Raw genomic sequence first — 18,820 nt, forward strand, 5'->3', positions numbered from 1 at the left:
CGAAAGTTATTATAATTTCTCAATTATAAGGATTTCATAGAAATCTTTAGGGGTAGTTTCAAATATAATTTCCAAGGCCTATCTATAATTATATGACATGATGGTGCCTAATAGATAAATAGGAAAAGTCAGTAAGTAACATTACCACACAACATATCAAGAAAGAGTTATTTAAAAGCGGCGAGGGCATGAAATTCGCCTGCGCCCTGGACCGAAAAGGGCTAAGTGCCTTATACGCTATAGATTGGCTAAAATTCGCTCATTTTGAAACTACAGTATCAGTATGAGAATGCATCAATAGAAAAGACGAGATATAGTAACAAATTCCGTATGAAACAACTACTTTTGGTCCAAAATGGACCATTTTAATGCGTTTTTAATTAAATCATTAGCAGTACCTACAGCTCATTCCCCTTTTCTCCGGGGTTAAAAGTTTTTCTTAGGAAAAATTAAGTGACCAAAAGGTTATGCTTGGTTAAGCAATTAACCCTTTAAATTTCAAAAGGTCAATAGGCATCATTTAAATTACCCTCTTTGGTTACTCTTCTTTCTGATTATCGATAGATTAGGGTAAAGTTCAAAAGATTGCCGCCATGGTGTGAAAATCTACAGCTTTTCTTTGCAATTCCATGATATGACGTAAACCATAGAGAATTACACCTTTTTCCGTTACTCTTTTAAAACGTAATTCACAACATGACACCTTAGAATAGAAAAGTAATAATTATGGTGTGTATTTCTATTGCTGCTAATTGCAAATCTCTTGAGTCAAAAAACCGAATCAAAAAATAATATATTTAGATCTTGTATAATTATATTTAAATTTTTGTTTTTCCATTCGGAATTAATCTCACAATGGGTTTTACATCTGGCGGTGGAAAAGAGAAAAAACAGAAAGTAGCGATAGGGAAAAAAATAACTTCGAACAGTGTTAATAGGCAACCGATGTAAAGTCGTCAAATCTTTGTGTCCTTTTATGTGAAACCTTTATAAGCTGTTGGATTATTCGCGAAAGTGTTGAAAAACATTTAAAATAACAAGGATGAATGTAAAAAGAATAACAAATAAATATTGAATTCGAAAGTTTTCAAAAAACTGCTCGATTTCTTATGCTATTTAAAAAAGACGAACACCGAGAAGAAAAGAAAGTGTAAAAAGTTTCTGAAACGGGAAGAAGCCAAAAGGTATGTTTTTATGTTTGTTCGTTTATTTCCACATTATTCTTTTGTTTATTTAAGTATATTATTATATAGATTTGTTTGTTTGTTTTGTTTGCTCGATCTTGCTTTTACTTTTTTGACAGTCATGCATTTAAAATGATCAAGTTAATGTGTACCAATTGAATAACAAAAATGCACATAACTTTTAAGAGAAATTTTAAAGTCATGTTAAAGCTTGTGTCCTTCTAACAAAAAGCTCATACTAAGCATAAGTGATATCCTTGAAAAAGACAACGACCAAAAAAAAGCTGTTACATGATGCTCAGTAGCATCGTTAAGAAAAATATTGATGCTTTATGGTAAGCAAATATAACGCCAGATTTAAGGAGTTTAATAAGCATATATTAAAACTTCAGAAGTTAGTAAACACGTCGTGTTTACTAACTTCTGAAGTAGCTAGCTAGATAGACTAGCTAGTTATAGTTCCCAAAGTTTCTTCTTTTTATGAAATATTTTTTGACTTTTCTTTGGATTTCTGGAAAATTCTACATTGAACAAATTTCTTGATCCCCGCCTAATTCATCGTACAATCGTTTTATATGCACATGTTTTTTGATTTCCTGCGTTTTCAGCGTTTGTGTGCGGGATTAGAAATCCAGAAATCGATTTATACGCTTTGTTTGTAAGAACAGTGTTTTTTCATATCAACATGAATCTCCTTAATAATAGCCGTATTCTTTCTGTCTGTTCGCACGCGAGAGAAAAGTCGCGTTAGAGAAACACAAAATGCTACAAAAAAAGATGGGTGAACCCTTCTAGGCAAATAATTGTTCTGATTTATATTTTTAGCACAGTTCAAGTTGAAAGATTTAAGAATTCAAACTAGTGTAGAAATCACCCCTAAGGTGGTCTGTTTTTTGCTTATATTTCATTTAGGATGTTAGCAAAATTTCCAGATGAGTATATTCTAAGGATGCTCTTAACTTTTTGTCTAATTTCATCTTAAATTTTCTTGGATATTTGTTCTGAACGTTCTTCAGAATGCATAGTTTTTAAAACATTGAATTTTGGGTAAAAAAATATAAACACAACGGGGGATGAGTTAGTTAATACAAAAATTTTCATACAGCTAGTTTTCTAAGAATTTCATGGCAGTGTTGGGCACTTAAAGAATAATCTTCAAGTTACTTTTATAAGACGAATACCTGGATCAAGGTCAGTTAACGTTCGATGAAGATTAAAACTCGTCAGGAATAAATTTTTTTCTAAATAACTCTCTCACTTGCTATAAAAAAAACTTCAATACCAAGTATTTCGCGAGGAGCACACATCGTTCGCATAATTTGTACAAGTTGTTTGCAAAACAAAAGAACTCATGAGACACTTGAAGCGTTTGCCATTCCGCGTGTGTCATGATGAAAAACGCATTTTTGTTATATGCAGGCCCAGTGATATGCACGTTTGTGCAATTATTTTAATTCCAAAAGTGTTAATGAATATTCGCTTTGTAGAGATATGATTGAGATATAAATTTAGTGTTTTTGCGAGAAGAGTTCATTTAGCACTGAAAAAAGTTGTCCATCCCTAACCTAGCTTTCTGCTGTATCCGCATTGGTGAGAATTTTTTTATTTTTGGCCTAAAATCAATGTTTTAAGTGCTAGTTTCCGCCATTTTGAGGTTTGCGCTTTAGATCATGTCTGAAGATTTTCGGCAGGACAGCTATAATTTTGCGTACCAAATATCCAGTCTTTTAAGTCAAGTGTTGCGATTTTCTGAAGCACATTATTCTATAGCCATTTATGCAGTTTTGAAAACGTTCGCTACACAAAATTATCAGTTAGTGTTTATATCAACAAAAATTATCTGTATTTTACGTAAACAGACGACCTAACAAGATAGCATGGTCTTATTATAGACAGAACAGTGTCTCCCACTGAAGTTTCTAATTTTCTTGTTGTATAATTTCGAGTGGCAAATCTATTAAATATTTGGCTTGCAGTTGCAAAGAAAACACACCTTGCCGACGTAATTCTCACGAACATCAAGCGTGAGAGGATCATCTGCACGTCTGATTATCACTTGTCATCTATTTCCTGTTACTATCATCAACTTGTACAATACGTTGTAAGTAAAGTGTGTGCGTATCCAGCAAGTATTTGAATATTATTTGTCAAATTCCAGTTTAATGTGCCACTCAAACCTTTAATTTGCTTGAATGGCATTTCAAATTGAATCTAGTCATCGGCTGCCTTTGTAATATTTTACTGAGTAAAGTTCACTTAAAGGTGCCACTCATAAATGAACGTGAGAAATATCGACACATGGATTGCGAAGATAGACGGAAAAAGTTAAAATCTTGAATTTCATATTTTAATATTTTCACTGTTTTTTGGAACCTAGTTCACCGGAACATTAAAGTTGAGATTTTGTTGAAAATTTATACATCGACTAAATTTTCATGTAGCTGAAGAAATTTCTACAAATAATTCCGGTCCGGATTAAGCTTTTCACTTTACAAAAAAAAACCTTCACAACAAAACAAAGGACACATTCACACACACAAATAGTCCGCCCAGCCTGACGTCCAGGACCTCTCAGAAAAAAAACGAGAACAAAACTTCTACGGGGTAAGTAGTTTATCAGTAAAAGAAGTAGAAGTGAAAAAAGTCAAGCTGGCCGTGCTAACACACAAACAAAAGTGCATACGAAAAATTAATTTAAAAATTATAATTGCCTTTTTTGAATACACATTTATGCTAACGCCTTAAGTTATTTTTTTAAGTTAAGCTGAGAATAGCGTTCAGTTTAAGACATATTTCAACTAAGGTTTTAATAGAAAGTAGCTACTCTCATTCTCAGTCAAAATTTGTAATTTATACATTCATGTCATACGACGTATAAAATGCCATTTAATATTACTCCGTTTAAATTTTTTTAAAAGTCTTAATGTTGATTGATAAGAAGATAAGAGCAACGAAATCAAAAAGGGTGGGAGTGTCCATTGACGAGGATGAGAACAGCGTAAGCAAATTTAAAGTTTCACGAGCAGGCTGAATGGCTAGAAGATTCTTTTTGATTTCTATGCATTAAAGATGATAAAAAAACTTTTTTGTATATATTTTTCATCACATTACTTCTCTTTTCTTGAGAGAAATGTACACATTTACTCAGTCCCACCTCGAAGCTTAGACTTACCCAACAGTGACAACTTATAACACGAGTTGTTTATTTTGATCATACCTGTTTTTGGCCAAGCATATAACGTAAAATATTTGTATCAATGATTGAGTTTTAAATATTATTTTTATTTGAAAGAATTCACGTGACTTTCTGAATAAGGGCTAAATGTGGTTTTAAATTGTGATTGTGGGTACACGCGCACTGTGTGAGTCACCAGTCATCTACGACAGTCATATTTTTCGTGACTGATTCATCTGCAGACATTCAAGAACTCAAATTCAATAAAATTTCAAATATCAAAGCATGTGGTTATTTTAGACGCATGACCTTTTCTTCTTAAAAATAACATTTATATAATTATATGGTTAGCGTTTCACAATTCCCGAAGGGTCTTTAACAAGAACCGATAAAGATCAGACGATAAATGACAATTTCAATTCTTCGAAAGTTTAACCTTGGTTTTATCAGACAGTGCCGAAAAATCTATAAAATGTTATCTCGCGAAGCATCAGACCATTTAAAACCGGAAACATTTGTCTTATCTGGACGAAATTGCAACACTTTTTTTTTCTACATGCCTGAAATATTACCATAATAGGTTTTGCTATCTAGTTTAGCCATCTCTGTCGTATTGTAAGTGTTGTCATACACATATGGTAATAGCTATCGAATAAACCAAAGACGTCGAGTATTAATAATAATCTATATTATAATACTCGTATAGCTACGTCTGTCTGTCTGTCAGTCTGTCTGTCTGTCACGCAAAATGGTACTGCATAGTGAACAAGCGCGTTAATTAAGGTGTTATCACGAAAAAAAAAAGATTTAGCATTTGTAAAGTCTAACTTTAGAGGTAAAATCATCTCTGTCGTCCACTAAACTTTAATGGGAAAAGTACTATCTTTACTAGAAAGAGGTGGGCAGATATAAAAACAGAATGATGAGCAGCGTCTTTTGTAAGTCATCGAATATAAATTAATTACTAAATCGCATGAAATGAGCGTAGTCAACGTTAAAGTTGTGAAACTCACGATATCTACCGACCTTGTCAGATTGTGAGTCAATACCCAAAACGTCCAAAAGGTCAAAATATTTATGACTTAGCACACGTTATTAACCGCTACAATTTGACATAGCTACAATTTTATATTGAGTCATTTGAATGCTTTATTAAAACTACTAATTGCTTACAAAGTATGTAGCTTGCTTCGTATTTTAAATAAACTTTGTACAAACAGAAAAAACCGGAAAAAAAGCATTGGTTTTATTGTATACGAATGAGACCATTCATGCCCTTTTTTGTTCTTTGAATGGACCTTTTTATATTCAACAAAGGCCTTAAATGGCTTAGGATTATATTTTAGTTTATATTGATCTGTGATAGAATAAAAGATAGACAACGATTGCCATAATGGACATAGCTACGCGAGGAAATGTTCTTTAAGAGATTAAATATTTCTGCGTGGAACTATTCTCTAAGCCTTTTAAAAATGTTTAAAAAACAGTCCTTTGAAAAATGCCGAATTTTAACACCGTCATTGCCAGCTTATCAGTTCCGTTGTTTTAAACTGCGAGCTCCATAATTTCTAAGACATTACCGAGAACAATAAGTTAAGAATTGGAAGTCTTTACAAACAATTCCTTCCGTTAAAATTCCTGCTAATTTTTTTTCTTTATTTAACATATTTTGACTAGTTGGTTAGAATCCATCATGCTGTTAATAACACAGACATATTCGAGAGGACGGGAAGGGAATTTAAAAAGATCCAACTCTGTTTCTTGTTTCTTAGGTAAGTTTACTAAGAAGATATTGAGATGATTGCTTAGTCATATATTAGCTACTCTTTTTCTTTTTTCTTTTTTTCCGTTTTTAGAAGAAATGGGTCCTTGGTCTCCTTTGACGATCATGGCAGCCATTTTTTTTGAATAGTAATATCAATTTTTAAGGTTTTAATTCGAAGGATAAAATAGACTCGTTTTTAGCCCGTTGAAAATTTTACAGTGGATTGCTTGTCGTAGCTACATTTGATTTCCGACATCGCTATTTCGTGTATCCTTTACTTGGACGGGGGTCGTTAATATGATTATAATTGCGATTATAACGGTGTTTTCGATTACAACCCCCCCCCTTCTTTAAAACTTGTAAAGATAGAATAGCTCTTCCGATATATAGAATACTCATAAAGGCTTCTTAGAAGACTTCAGAAAAAAATTTATTATCATTTATCAAATAATTGCGAACTATCGATTAAAATTTTTGACCTTATTTGACTTCGTTTATAATACTAATTATTAAACATACATTTACACCTAACGAGGCTGTATCGCAAGATCTCTCCTCTGATGTAGGCCGTTTGGTTTTGTACTTATGACGTCATGATTTCTTTATAAACCGTTAGCGCAGTAGCCATGACAACTATAACGGTCTTGTCACTCAAACATTTAAGTGGTACTTATTGAGTAAATAAATCCAATTTAATGACAAAAAAAGAAAAAAAGAACATGATTCCTCAATAACAAATGTTAGGTTACGCGTCTCCCATGATAGCAGAAATAAAAAATATCGAATTTATTAAAAGTACCACCTTGTATAACATGAAGAGTCCTTGACAAAATCATTGACAATTTCTAAAAAGCTTACAAGCAAGGCTAAAAATATCACGAATGAGAATGTTTCCAGATGAATCCTAAAATAAGCAACTGTTCCATGTGTCCAAGAAGGAAACATTGCTGAAGCTCACAAACACAACTACCAATAAATGAACAAGGACACGAATAATAACAAAAACAGTAATGTATATAAAATAAAACATTTAGAAGTCTTAAATTGGTTCTAAACTGCAAATTAGAAGGTTAAAAATGTCAAACTTTTCATGACTTCTACGTAACATCTTTAATCTACGTTCTGATCGACCGCAAGGATAAGAAATAAAAATGCATTTAAGGACAATTTCAGCGTCGTAAATTAATACCAGAAAATGTAAATTTATTCAATTCTTTGAATTATAAAAGTTATTGGATTCTATTTTTTATTAAAAAATAATTTTTGACCGAAATAAGTATATAATATAAAGTAATAGTAAAGATTCTATATACAGCTAAATAACAGGAGACTAAAAGGTGTGGAGGTCATCTAGGGCCGTAATTTAGTGACTGCATTTCTTTACAATCGATTTAAGAAAAGATGAATTTTTTTTGCTGAGAGTGCGTCCAGTGTAAATCAAAATTTAGTCTCGTGAATTTGTATAAACTATTCTTAAAAAAAGTGGGTGATATATTTGATTCACAGTTAGTTCATCCAAAGGTCAACTGTATGCTGGCAATCAGGTTTTTCTGTTTCCAAACCGTTATAAACAAAAACGTAAAATGATTCGTTGAATTGCTTTATTTATGTATTTGTTGTTTCCAGATCTAGCTAATGGTTTCCGTGCAGCAACCGCAGATGATTGTACTTCCTGCGACGGTTACAATTACCACAGGTTAACCTGTCGCACGTCACTTTCAAATCAACGCCTTCTGGTTTTAACGGGATGTCTCATCCATTTCATCACCTTACTGCTTTGTTTACGCCTGCGTGTGTCGGAACCAATACAAACGCTTTATTTGCTAGGTTACAACATGCTGTTTTAATATTTCATTGGAAAGTGGGCAACTAGCGTGGTATTGACTAAAACAACAGTTTTTTTGTCCTACTCAAAGAGTAATTTTATGTCTTTCATTGCCGAAGAGGATTTGGTGATGGTGTCCTGTAATGTAACTAAATATTGCTCAGAAAAATCTACTTATTTGCATCGTCACCGTTTATTCATACCAATCACAAATGTCTTTGTTCCTTCACTTTCTACGCATTTATCCCTCCCATTATTTGCCAATAGGGCAACATTTGACATCGTTGACGTATTGCCATGGCAAAGGCTAATTGTTACGGTCAATATCTTTACCCTGATGTATCCCGCTTATCTATGCATAACTTAGAGTCTTGACATTGGTTTAAAAATTAAAAACTCTATTACAATTTTTCATGCCAGGTCATATGCTCTTCTTGATCCGTTTTGTGCATTGTTGCTTGACAATACCACAATGAAAGGTCGATGATCCGGTTCCAAAATAAGAGGGCGGAGGGTAACGATTGTACCCACTATGGTTAGGTGTAGGCAAGAAATGAGTTTTCTAGAATAGCGCCTAAGTTTTAATATTAAATATTAATAATTTTAAAGTTTAGAAAATATATTTGCGTAATGGAACTTTTATTTTACAATAAACTTTTTATGACTTAAGTGAGACGAAAATCTCATTTGCTTTAATTCATTTCACTGTATCCAGTTAAAATAGACTACTTTTGTTCAAAAAAGGCAGAAATACTAACTGAAAGGAAGTGACACCAATTTTCACATGTCAGTACATAGAATTAAGTTTATGAACGCCAGATTGTGCTTTGTGTTTTGTGTTATAAATCCCTTTGTTGTTGTTTTTTACAAAAAAAATTGCCTGGTGGCAGCTTATTCGCAAAGGTCTGCAAAGGTGGATAAAATTTATCATTTTTTAATGAAAATAACAAATGCTCGACCACATACGTGTCTCACATAAAAGCGTGAATATGAAATATCGATTTCGTTTAATAATACCACCTTGTATAACATAAAGAGTCCTTGACAAAATCATTGACAGCTTCTAAAAAGCTTACGAGCAAGGCTAAAAATATCACGAATGAGAATGTTTGTAGACAAAGCAATTATTCCGTGCGTTCTAGAATTTAGTTTCTCAGGATTGCTTTGTGTTTAAATAGCTGCGAAGTTCGTGAGAAGTAACGATTTGTGATGACATGTTTAGAGTTCTTCTCATACCGTTTTGAAAATGAAACAGTTATTTTGCATTGATGGCATATTTCGCAAGCGTTTCATCAAGAAGTGACAGTAATAGCATTTGATTGGTTTAAAACAATACATGATTGTCGATTTCGTCATTAGAAGCTTATTACAAATTTCGCCAGATGAAATATCTTGATGTTTATATCATATTTTTATAAGAAAAAAATGAATGCAATAGAAAAGCAGCTTTTTCTATACTAAACGATACGTTATCTCGAAAACATCTTCACCCGTCGCCTACATTTTTCAACATTACACATAGATAAAGCACTCCTCCGCAATGCTTCTTTTTTTAATATAACCACATTTTTAGATGTTATATATACAAAGTACTTTCATAAACAATGCCATCGATTTAATTATGAGTGACATATATTATAGCGGTTATTACGTGAGAAAACTAAACATGTTTGACTAATCGAGTCTATGGCTATATAAATAAAGCGACACTGGACAAACGTCAGTTAATTTATGTCTGTGTACTAAGCAATCCCTTCATGAAACTATTTATACAAATCATTCACGTTGTTGATACCTTGGAATCTTTTTTGTAGAGAAGACATATATAAAGAGCGTGGAAAGAAACAACAAGATGCAAGGGAAGGCGATTGCACTTTTATCGTTGACAGTCCTGTTAATATCAGGGTAAGAATTGAGTTCTTTATCTATTTTTTTACTATTAAAATTTACCTGCATTTTTCTGTGTTATTTTCTTTTTATTAGTGTATTTGCCTATTTATTTTTTACTTGTTTATACATATATATTTATTTATATTTGTTTTTGTTTGTTTGTTTGCTTATTTTGTGCTTTTCATATTGTTTTCGTTGTGTTAATCCTGTTGTCATCTATATATGTGACAGTCTGTGTTAGGTCACAGAAAAACAACACATTTTGCTCACTGCAGGAATTTGTAACAAGCAGATATACAAACAAACATTATATACGAACGACAGAAAAGACTTTTTTTACGTTTCTATGTGTTTTTTCTCAGTCAACACTTAAATGCTGTAAAACGCAGGCTATATGTAGACAAAAAAGAGACCTGATACCTGACTACATTGAACAAATGAAAATTTGATCTCTGCAGTGTTTAATATTTGCTTTAAGGCTTTAAATTTGTGTGTTTTGATGTCTGTTATCTTCTAGATATTGTTTTGTTTTTTTGGTGGCCTATGTTGCGTGCAAATTTTTGTTTCATCATTCGTTTCATTAATGTCCAAAAGCAGCTTAAAAGGAAGCAGTACTTGGCTCGTGAAGGCAATCGAAAATTGCATTTTGTTACTTCTAAGGTGTGCCGTTGTTGAGTGGAATTATATAAGGAAATGAGTCTCTAAATCACGCATTAGCAGGCAGTGTATTTAGAAAGAAAGGTAAAATAACGTGAAAAAAACAACGTTACAACTTTATTTAATTTTTGTTATTTGTAACCCCCTTTTATTTGTTATTCTTGTTTTTGTTTATTAGCGTCTCTGTATGATAGTTTAAACAAATTTTAAGCATTAAAACGGAGGTATTTTTAATGGAAAAGACTTCTCACACAACAAAAATCCACCCGAATCTTTAGAATGCATGTGCATCTCATGTACTCAAAAATGCTTCTATTTCTATCTGGATCCCAAGGCTCATTAATCTCTCACAAGAAAGAAACATTTTAAAAATTTTAACTACTTAAAAACGTTGCAAAAACAGTTAAAGATATCTACCATAAACACATTTTTTTTCAAATGATCAAATATTTAAAATCTAATTCAGAATGTCATTAAGGTATGTGGTATCATATACGCATGGTCCATGAATCGATCAATTCAGGTATGAAGATAAAAGATGATCATGGTGAACAAAAATTTATCGCTGCCCACGTGGTTGAGTCAATTAGCTACGTTAATTGGATCAAAATTAAATGGTGCACCTTGATTCGTCTAAAGAAAAAATGGAATCTATTTTGAGAAAAATCTTTCTTTCCCACCCTTTTAACTTTCACAAACAAAAAATGGTTACACCACAACGCAGATAACATTTATATCCTTGTTCTTTCTAAGTAACTGCCTATTTATGGTCAAGTGAAATATTTTGGGATTCTAGGATGGTCGAAACAAAAACTTGTTTTTTTCTTTTCGTATTTCTTTTCGTATTTTTACATTCTACGTGCTAACCACCGCGCCAAGCATTTTTCCTGTTTGCCGCATAATCTTAATTATTCCTGTCACTTCTTTATGACGGATAAGTCGAATGTACGCCCTCTCTTGCAAAAATTGTATCTTTTGTAGATCCCTAATCGTGATGACGAAATTTAATTTCTACAAACGCTGGACCTATAAATCGTGATAAGGCATTCAAGCACTCAACTTTACTGTATTTTTGATACAGTCTTCTGAAAATAAGTTTTTTACTTTCTATAATCGGGGAAAACAAGTCGGTTATCGTAAAAGAATTTATTTTTGATACACCCAGTAACATTGGATTCGATTTTTTATAAGAAATCAAATTTGTCAAATTTCGTAGGTACATTTAACTCACGTATTCTTGTAAAAAATTTTCTTTTTGTGTATTTAGGAATTTATACATTAAAAGATTCTTATTGAGCGCAATGCAAACAGAAAAAGCAGAAAAAAACAATTGGACTCAGTATTTGTTCTTAAGAAAATTTAAGGTTAATATCTCTGCCTGGTTATTTCTTTAGGAATGTTTTCAATGATCAAAGCTATTATCATAAAGTTTAAATAAAAATCTGGTTTGGTATAAAATATTAATAAGCTTGAAGGTTTTGCGATTTTTTGTGTTGGAGTTAGAAATTAAAATTGTAGGAGAGTGAAAAAGATAAGTTTAGTTATGGGGCGAGGTATCAAAATACGAAGGATATGACATATCCGACGACGTGCCTGACCAGATCATTAGACACCAAAGTTAATATACGCTTAACTCCAGAATGACGTATTTCTTGGTATTACTGTTCACGGCCGAAATCCTTTAGAGGAACGTCTAACAAAGTTAACGGCTAAAAATGTTAAAGTTGAAAGGTTAAGAACGAAATTTTTTTATGATAATGCTTAATGGCATTCTTAAATTGGCAATAAAAATAACTGCATCTAAAATAACCTCAACAATGAAACAACGTATACTTGTTACTATCTCATTACACCTCAAGCAAGCCATAATAACGCCTTAATAATTACACGTTTGAATGCGGTGAGGACTAAATATTTGATGATCGCTACCGTAGTACCAGATCAGGTGATGCTTCTAATTGCGCTTAATTTAGCACAACCGTTTAGTACTTGCTTGCCATAGGTAACAAATTATCGTTCGATTGTTTGTGTTTTTATGTTTTAATGTCAACAGATTTTGATTAGATCAATAATCATCTATCAATCAGGTTTTATCCTGTAGATGTACTCAGGATATCCGTTGATAGCTTGACGATCTTTATTGTTTATATTATTTGATGATTTTTTTCCGTGTCGCTTGCTTGAACAGAGTAGGAAGGATTTTTACTGATTTGCTTTGAGTTTTTTTTGTTTTTTTTGTCGATTACTTCGCTAATCCTTTTCTCTTTTTCACCAATTGTTGCTTTCTTCAATCTTGTTTTCTTTTCCACATCATTTCTTGGACCTCTCTTAGAATCCTCTTCTTGCTTCGTTCATTCATTACATCCTTGTGGTGGGTTTGTTTATTTACATAATATATGTCCAGCTTAAGTAGGTACTCTGGTCCATATATCCATCTTCCCTTATTTAAACAGTTTTAAATCTTAAAACATTCTCACGCTCAACACCATCATAGCTAAATTTGGAATCATTACATAATTTTTTAACTCACAGCGAGGACACACAAAGAGAACATGTGTTGATACCAAAACGTAATACAAATGTTTCTTTTTAGCTTCTAGCTTTGCATTTGCTGATTCTTATCTTGGAGGAAAGTTCTTATATACTACATTGGATCAAACTTCGCAATGCTTTAAGAAAACTAAACAGAGTTTTTGTCTAAAATTGTTTGCGCCAACCATGGGTAAAAATTTGGATGTACACTAGCTTTCTATCCCTTTATGTAAATTTGTAGGACTGGCTACTTATCTATGTATATTTGTATCGAGCCTTACGCTCACATTCTTTTTAAGCATTCGCATTACGTGTATATTCACTTGTATCTTTATGAGAGCGAAATTGTGGTTTCAAGGAATTTTTCTTACGAAACAAACTTAAAATTGCAAAACAGCGTATCATACAAATAAAATTTCTAATAGCGATTACTTCATAGTGTTTTAAAGTCGTTTAGGGGAGTAGATGTGGTCTGATCTCGCTTTACAAATCACATGTTTATATTTAACTATTTTTAAATTGCTTGTTTATATCGACAGGCTATAATTAATATCAGATTTAGAAGCGGAACCTACAACAACAAAACAACACTATTGCTAGCAATGACTTACTCTTTCCTCTAACGGAAGGACAGGGGAGAGAAGACCAATTAAGATCAATTTCAAATTAGCACAGAGATTAAAACCAATTAGAATAACTCTCCTACGTAGATACCTTTTTTTCGTGAACACAGATTTTGCGACTTGTACAAATCATTAAAGGAGGGGAAGACTTTTTTAGAAATTTTGATATAAGTTTTCCAATGCAATTTTTAATCAAGAGAAAATTCCTGTCACTTTCATTTTCTGTTATCGCTCGAACTATCCCAATAAAATATAAATTCTTCATAGGGTGCACTTTTAATGCAAGAATCGGCACTTTATAATCAGGAAATATATTTTGCATTTCCAGCTAATAAAATTGAATGAATGAACGTTGTCGTCATTCAATGGCTAGCTGCTTTCAATCCTTCGAGTAAAAAAGAAATCAATCACTGAGTGCAATGACGAGAATACCATTTATCATTGTCAGTAGAAGTATCAATACGGATCAATTTCAGCAACATGCTGTTCTCATTGAAGTCTAGTATTATTTAATGAATTACACTCAAAATACAGTTGTAACGGATAATCGGAAATATTCCTTTTTTAATAAGATGAACAATAGTGAAAATAAAATTTGTCATTATCATTCATAACGCCTTATTATCTCTTTATGTAAACATGCTGAAGCGGATTTAAAATTGCATAATAAAGCTTCCAGTATTCTTTTGCTCGCTCATTCAGTCAATTGTTTTCTTTTTTTTCTTCCCTGGGGTATAAACCGTATTAAGTATAAACCGACTTTAATAGAATCTTCTTAACATTGAAACTTCACATAACACCGCAAGATGAGATACTGTACAATCTTGCTGAGAATGTTGATGCAGAATTATGATGAACGTGTGGCACCATTTCGTTCCATTGATGTGTTTTTTCCTGGTTGCCTTAGAACATTAAACGCGACGTTCTTGCACAAGCATTTTTTTCTTTAAGTAACTATTTTCTGAAATATTTACACTATTTCATAATTTTCAAATACTCCTTATTTCGTTTTTATGATCATTTTTTACTAGTACAGTTATTTTAGCACTAAGGCTACGAGATGAAACACTCAACAATAAAAACAGAAACACTTATTTCTACGACACTAGAATTATAAAAATCTGACTTTTTTTTAAGGAAACAAACTTACGACAAAAAGAGTTGGCTATATGTTCTGATTTATCGTTGAATGAAAGTTTTAGATTTGTAATACTTTTCGTTCGTTAGGATTCTGTTTATTAAAGCAGAATAAGAAAAATAGATTTAAAAATGTCCTGTTGTCAGATTTAGGATAGCTTATTAATGTTGTTTACGACATTGTAAAGGGTCGTACTTTTCGCGCATTTTCTTTAAGAATTCTTCAAATTGTAATGACAACCAGAGGACATGACAAAAAATACAAGTAAGAACGTTGGCTTCGAATGTGTCATAATTGCGGCTTGACTAATGTCAACAAGATCTCTAGATTTGCTTGTGGTTCGTATTGTTGTTCCAACTGTGCAATTTTGCGGCTGATTAAATTCAGGACGTTCAATAAAAAATGACAATCTCTCAAGTTGTAACCAAATAACACTCGAGGTCATCATCAAACACCATGTAACACGAATACAAAAAAACACCACATAAAAGACGTGCCGATGTAAACGACAACACCAACCTGTCAATCATTCTACGGCACGTGGCACACTAGCCATTGGTATAACTTCCGATAGGTTAATAACACAATAACATAAAGTCATACCTTTTTCTAGCGGACATCATGAGGACCTTAAAAAAGTGTCCGCCATAGAGAATTCACCGATACATAGAGGTGTTTTTGGACTTTAAAAACCTGGTATGTTGTGTCAAAATAAAACAAATTTGATGACCAATTGCTGGGCGTTCCCACTATAGGATACTGTTTTGTTACAGGGTTACCTTCTTCTAGTCGCTGTTATTTGGCTTAGCACAATAATGTTATTCCTCCTAATACTGTGGTAGCTTAGGTTGCATCTGCATTGTCTTTCTCAAGCATACCAAACACAATTTTGTCTAAAAAATGCTTAAGACAAATCAAAAAAGCTTTCTTTAAAATATTGTATTCACCATATTCTCATTTGGCGCTAATATCATTGCCAAGCGTTTTAAGTCGTTTATGTAACTGCATCATTGAAGGTAACATGAAGCATGAAATACTGTTTCCGACTCACAAGTGTAAAAATTGCATAAATTGGATTTGAAGATACATTATATCAGTTATCACGTGCATTAAAGAGGCAAATTTTATATGGTTAGTTACTGCGTCACCAAAACAAAAAATATTTTTTTCTTCTTAACAGCGGAAAAGGTTGTGATCCAATTAGAATGCCCAAAATAATGCACACAATATTCTGCATATTGCACACGAAATTCTGACTTTCGAAATTACACGATCTAAGTTTACCCCCTTCCCCGTCCCATCTGTCTCACCCCAACATTGACGAGTCCCCAAATAGCTCGTCAAGAATACAGTTCAGGTGTGTACCTATACTAAACCAACTTTAAATTAAGTACTTTTCCCTTTTAGAAATGGAAAACGTTCACAAAGAAAAGTTAAAAAGAGAAAGCAGATGATGCAACAGGTGCGTCACAAAACATTAAAAATTAGTTTGTCTGACTTAAATCTGAAGCAATTAAATGACGTATTTTCTTTATTCCTAGAATCCCAGGATACGGGTAAACACGAAAACTATACTGACTGGATACTCAGTGGCTTATGAACTATGTCAAGATCGTTTTTTAATGGACAGATGGAATTGTCCGATACCTGCACGAATGAAAGATACAGAATCTCCAATATCTCTGACGCCGCTATATCCAACAGGTACAATCACTTTTAAATTTACGAATTTAAAAAAAAATTATATATCTGGGACAGACATTAATCTTTTTTTTGTCTTTATTTAGCAAGTAAAGAAACATCTTTTGTGTATGCGATGATTGCAGCTAGCTTAGCTCATCACGTTATGAGGTCGTGTCAAATGGGACGTGGTAAAGACTGTCCTTGTTCTGTAAACAATGGGAAGAAAGCCTCTTCGTGTAAGGATTTAAAGTATGGCTTCAAACAAGCAAAGAACGTTATGAGACAGTTAGATTACAAATATATAAACGATAAAAGCAGAAGGGAGTTTAACTGGAAAAATGTAATGACTGGTTTTAAGGTAATTATTTTATTTGCGTGGAATTGCAATTTGAGTTTTTATTGGAAAGTTTCATAATCAATAACAAAGCCCTCCCTTACTGTGGTAAATGTTTCGTTAAAAGTCGACGAGATTTTTAATAGCAAGAACAGAATTTGGTTAACTTTAAAATCTATAAATCTAGCTATAACAACCTCTTGGTCAATTTAACCAGTAATATAAAGATTAATCACCTGGATTTTGGTGCAACACCTATATTATTTAAAAATATTTTTGACTTTTGAAGTTAGAAAAAAAACCCCCGTCAAATTCCATAATAAATGTCTGTCAGTAGAACTTTGAGCGGTCCTGTCATCTAATACTTTGGCCATGTGTATTTACTTTAGAATAATTAATTCAACTATCCAAAGAAAAGTTTTAACAGCTAATTTTACCTCTCTGTTTTATGTTTTCTTCTTTTCTACATTATATATTAAAAAATATTTTATATATTTTAAAAAATATATAAAAAATATTAAAATTTTCTAGAACTAGTAGGTGGCCCGTAGATAAATTCACAGGTTCGCCCGTCCTTTATTTACCGCATTTTCTGCGCTTTGCTACTGCGGTTACCACTTTGCGTGGCAGACAGACATATACGGGTATTATAATATAGACTCTAATATCTTCATTTAATTTCAGGTTTTGAAAGATGGTTTACCAAGAGTCTGTCGATGCTACGGCTTATCTGGCGATTGCTCCACAAAAAGATGTTTCAAAACAACTCCGGTTTCACTAAAAGAGATTTCTTTAAAACTAAAAAAACTGTACGACTCAGCAGAAAAATTAAAACCAGAAAGAAACAACGCAACATCGTCGACAAATCCGAGCGCAGACCCGGTGACGAGATCGGTCGTTAAAACGTCGAAAAATAGGACAAATTTGGTATACATAGACGAGTCACCCGACTACTGTAAGCCGAACAAGCTGTTGGGTATTGCAGGGACTCTTAACCGAGAATGTGTCCACGAGAATGTAGCAACTTGTGATAAACTCTGCGCAAGTTGTGGGTACAGGAAACATTCTTATGTGAGAGAAATTAAAAATGGAAAATGCAACTGCAAATTTCATTGGTGCTGTAAAGTCACGTGTGAGACTTGTACACAACGAAAAATATATGCGAAATGCGCGCTTCAAACATGACACGACAAATTCTACAAATGTTTTTTTAAAACTAAATTATTATAGTTGTATTACTTTGACGACTTTTGCCAGAGTCATATTTAAATGCTAAAGTAGTGCTTTCATTAATTCCATTTTTATGCTTGACACAGGGGACTAAATCTCACACTTAAACTAACCCTCGACAAGACATAAATTCATCTGCGAAAGTATTTAGTTCCCATGTTCCGTATGAATAAGTTATGCACTCTTGTATAGATATTTTTCGAACAAGTTGCTTTTTATGACGGATTTATAAATTGTAGTAAATTATTTGGAAGTATAATTTAAGTTATAAATAAATATATAATATGCGATTTTTATTTGGTCTTTTATACATCACCTTACCTATCAAAATTTCTGCCAGAACAAGCAGTGAAGCTTTGGTTCGTCACTTTTTTTGACGTGATACTTCGAAAAAACGTCTGGGAGCGACTTTCGTGGTTTTTAATAGAAAGTGGAGGAATATAATATACTAGTCGTTGGCCCGTGGAAAAATTCTTCTTTTAATACCTCATTGCGTGCGTCTCGCTATTTGCGGTATTATTTGGCGCGCTAGACATGCAGACAGACGTTTACGGGTATTATAATATATATTTTACTATATCCTTCTATCTTCTTGCAAATAGAGTTCACATTCTTTCACATAACATCTATGTTATTATCAATATCGTCATTGCCAATCATGATAAAAGTTTGCGCATGATTGATCACAGTTTTGGCTAAGTTTTATAAAAATCGTGATCAATGACATTTATTTGTATTATGTTTTCTTCAAACATGGCATCTGCTTTATGGAAATAGTCATTTT

General features: G+C 32.7%; 1 protein-coding gene across 1 annotated transcript; it reads left to right on the plus strand.

The window, feature by feature from the left end:
* Window positions 1-848: 848 nt before the first annotated feature.
* On the plus strand, window positions 849-18,320 carry LOC130647000 (protein Wnt-7a-like). Its single transcript, XM_057452700.1, has 6 exons — window positions 849-902; window positions 9,763-9,854; window positions 16,197-16,251; window positions 16,331-16,493; window positions 16,577-16,830; window positions 17,491-18,320. The coding sequence occupies exons 2-6, from the start codon at window positions 9,802-9,804 to the stop codon at window positions 17,989-17,991; spliced, it is 1,026 nt and encodes a 341-aa protein (XP_057308683.1). The 5' UTR covers window positions 849-902; window positions 9,763-9,801; the 3' UTR covers window positions 17,992-18,320.
* The last annotated feature ends 500 nt before the right edge of the window (window positions 18,321-18,820 follow it).

The sequence above is a fragment of the Hydractinia symbiolongicarpus genome, chromosome 6 (assembly GCF_029227915.1).
Source record: "Hydractinia symbiolongicarpus strain clone_291-10 chromosome 6, HSymV2.1, whole genome shotgun sequence".
In the NCBI taxonomy this organism is placed as follows: domain Eukaryota; kingdom Metazoa; phylum Cnidaria; class Hydrozoa; order Anthoathecata; family Hydractiniidae; genus Hydractinia; species Hydractinia symbiolongicarpus.

What these genes read in the sequence shown, in the direction of transcription:
- LOC130647000 (XM_057452700.1), top strand. Translation starts at nt 9,802, where the DNA reads ATGCAAGGGAAGGCGATTGCACTTTTATCGTTGACAGTCCTGTTAATA. An exon ending in ACAGTCCTGTTAATATCAGG is followed by an intron (nt 9,855 to 16,196) that starts GTAAGAATTGAG and finishes TTTCCCTTTTAG; the next exon opens with AAATGGAAAACGTTCACAAA. An exon ending in GAAAGCAGATGATGCAACAG is followed by an intron (nt 16,252 to 16,330) that starts GTGCGTCACAAA and finishes CTTTATTCCTAG; the next exon opens with AATCCCAGGATACGGGTAAA.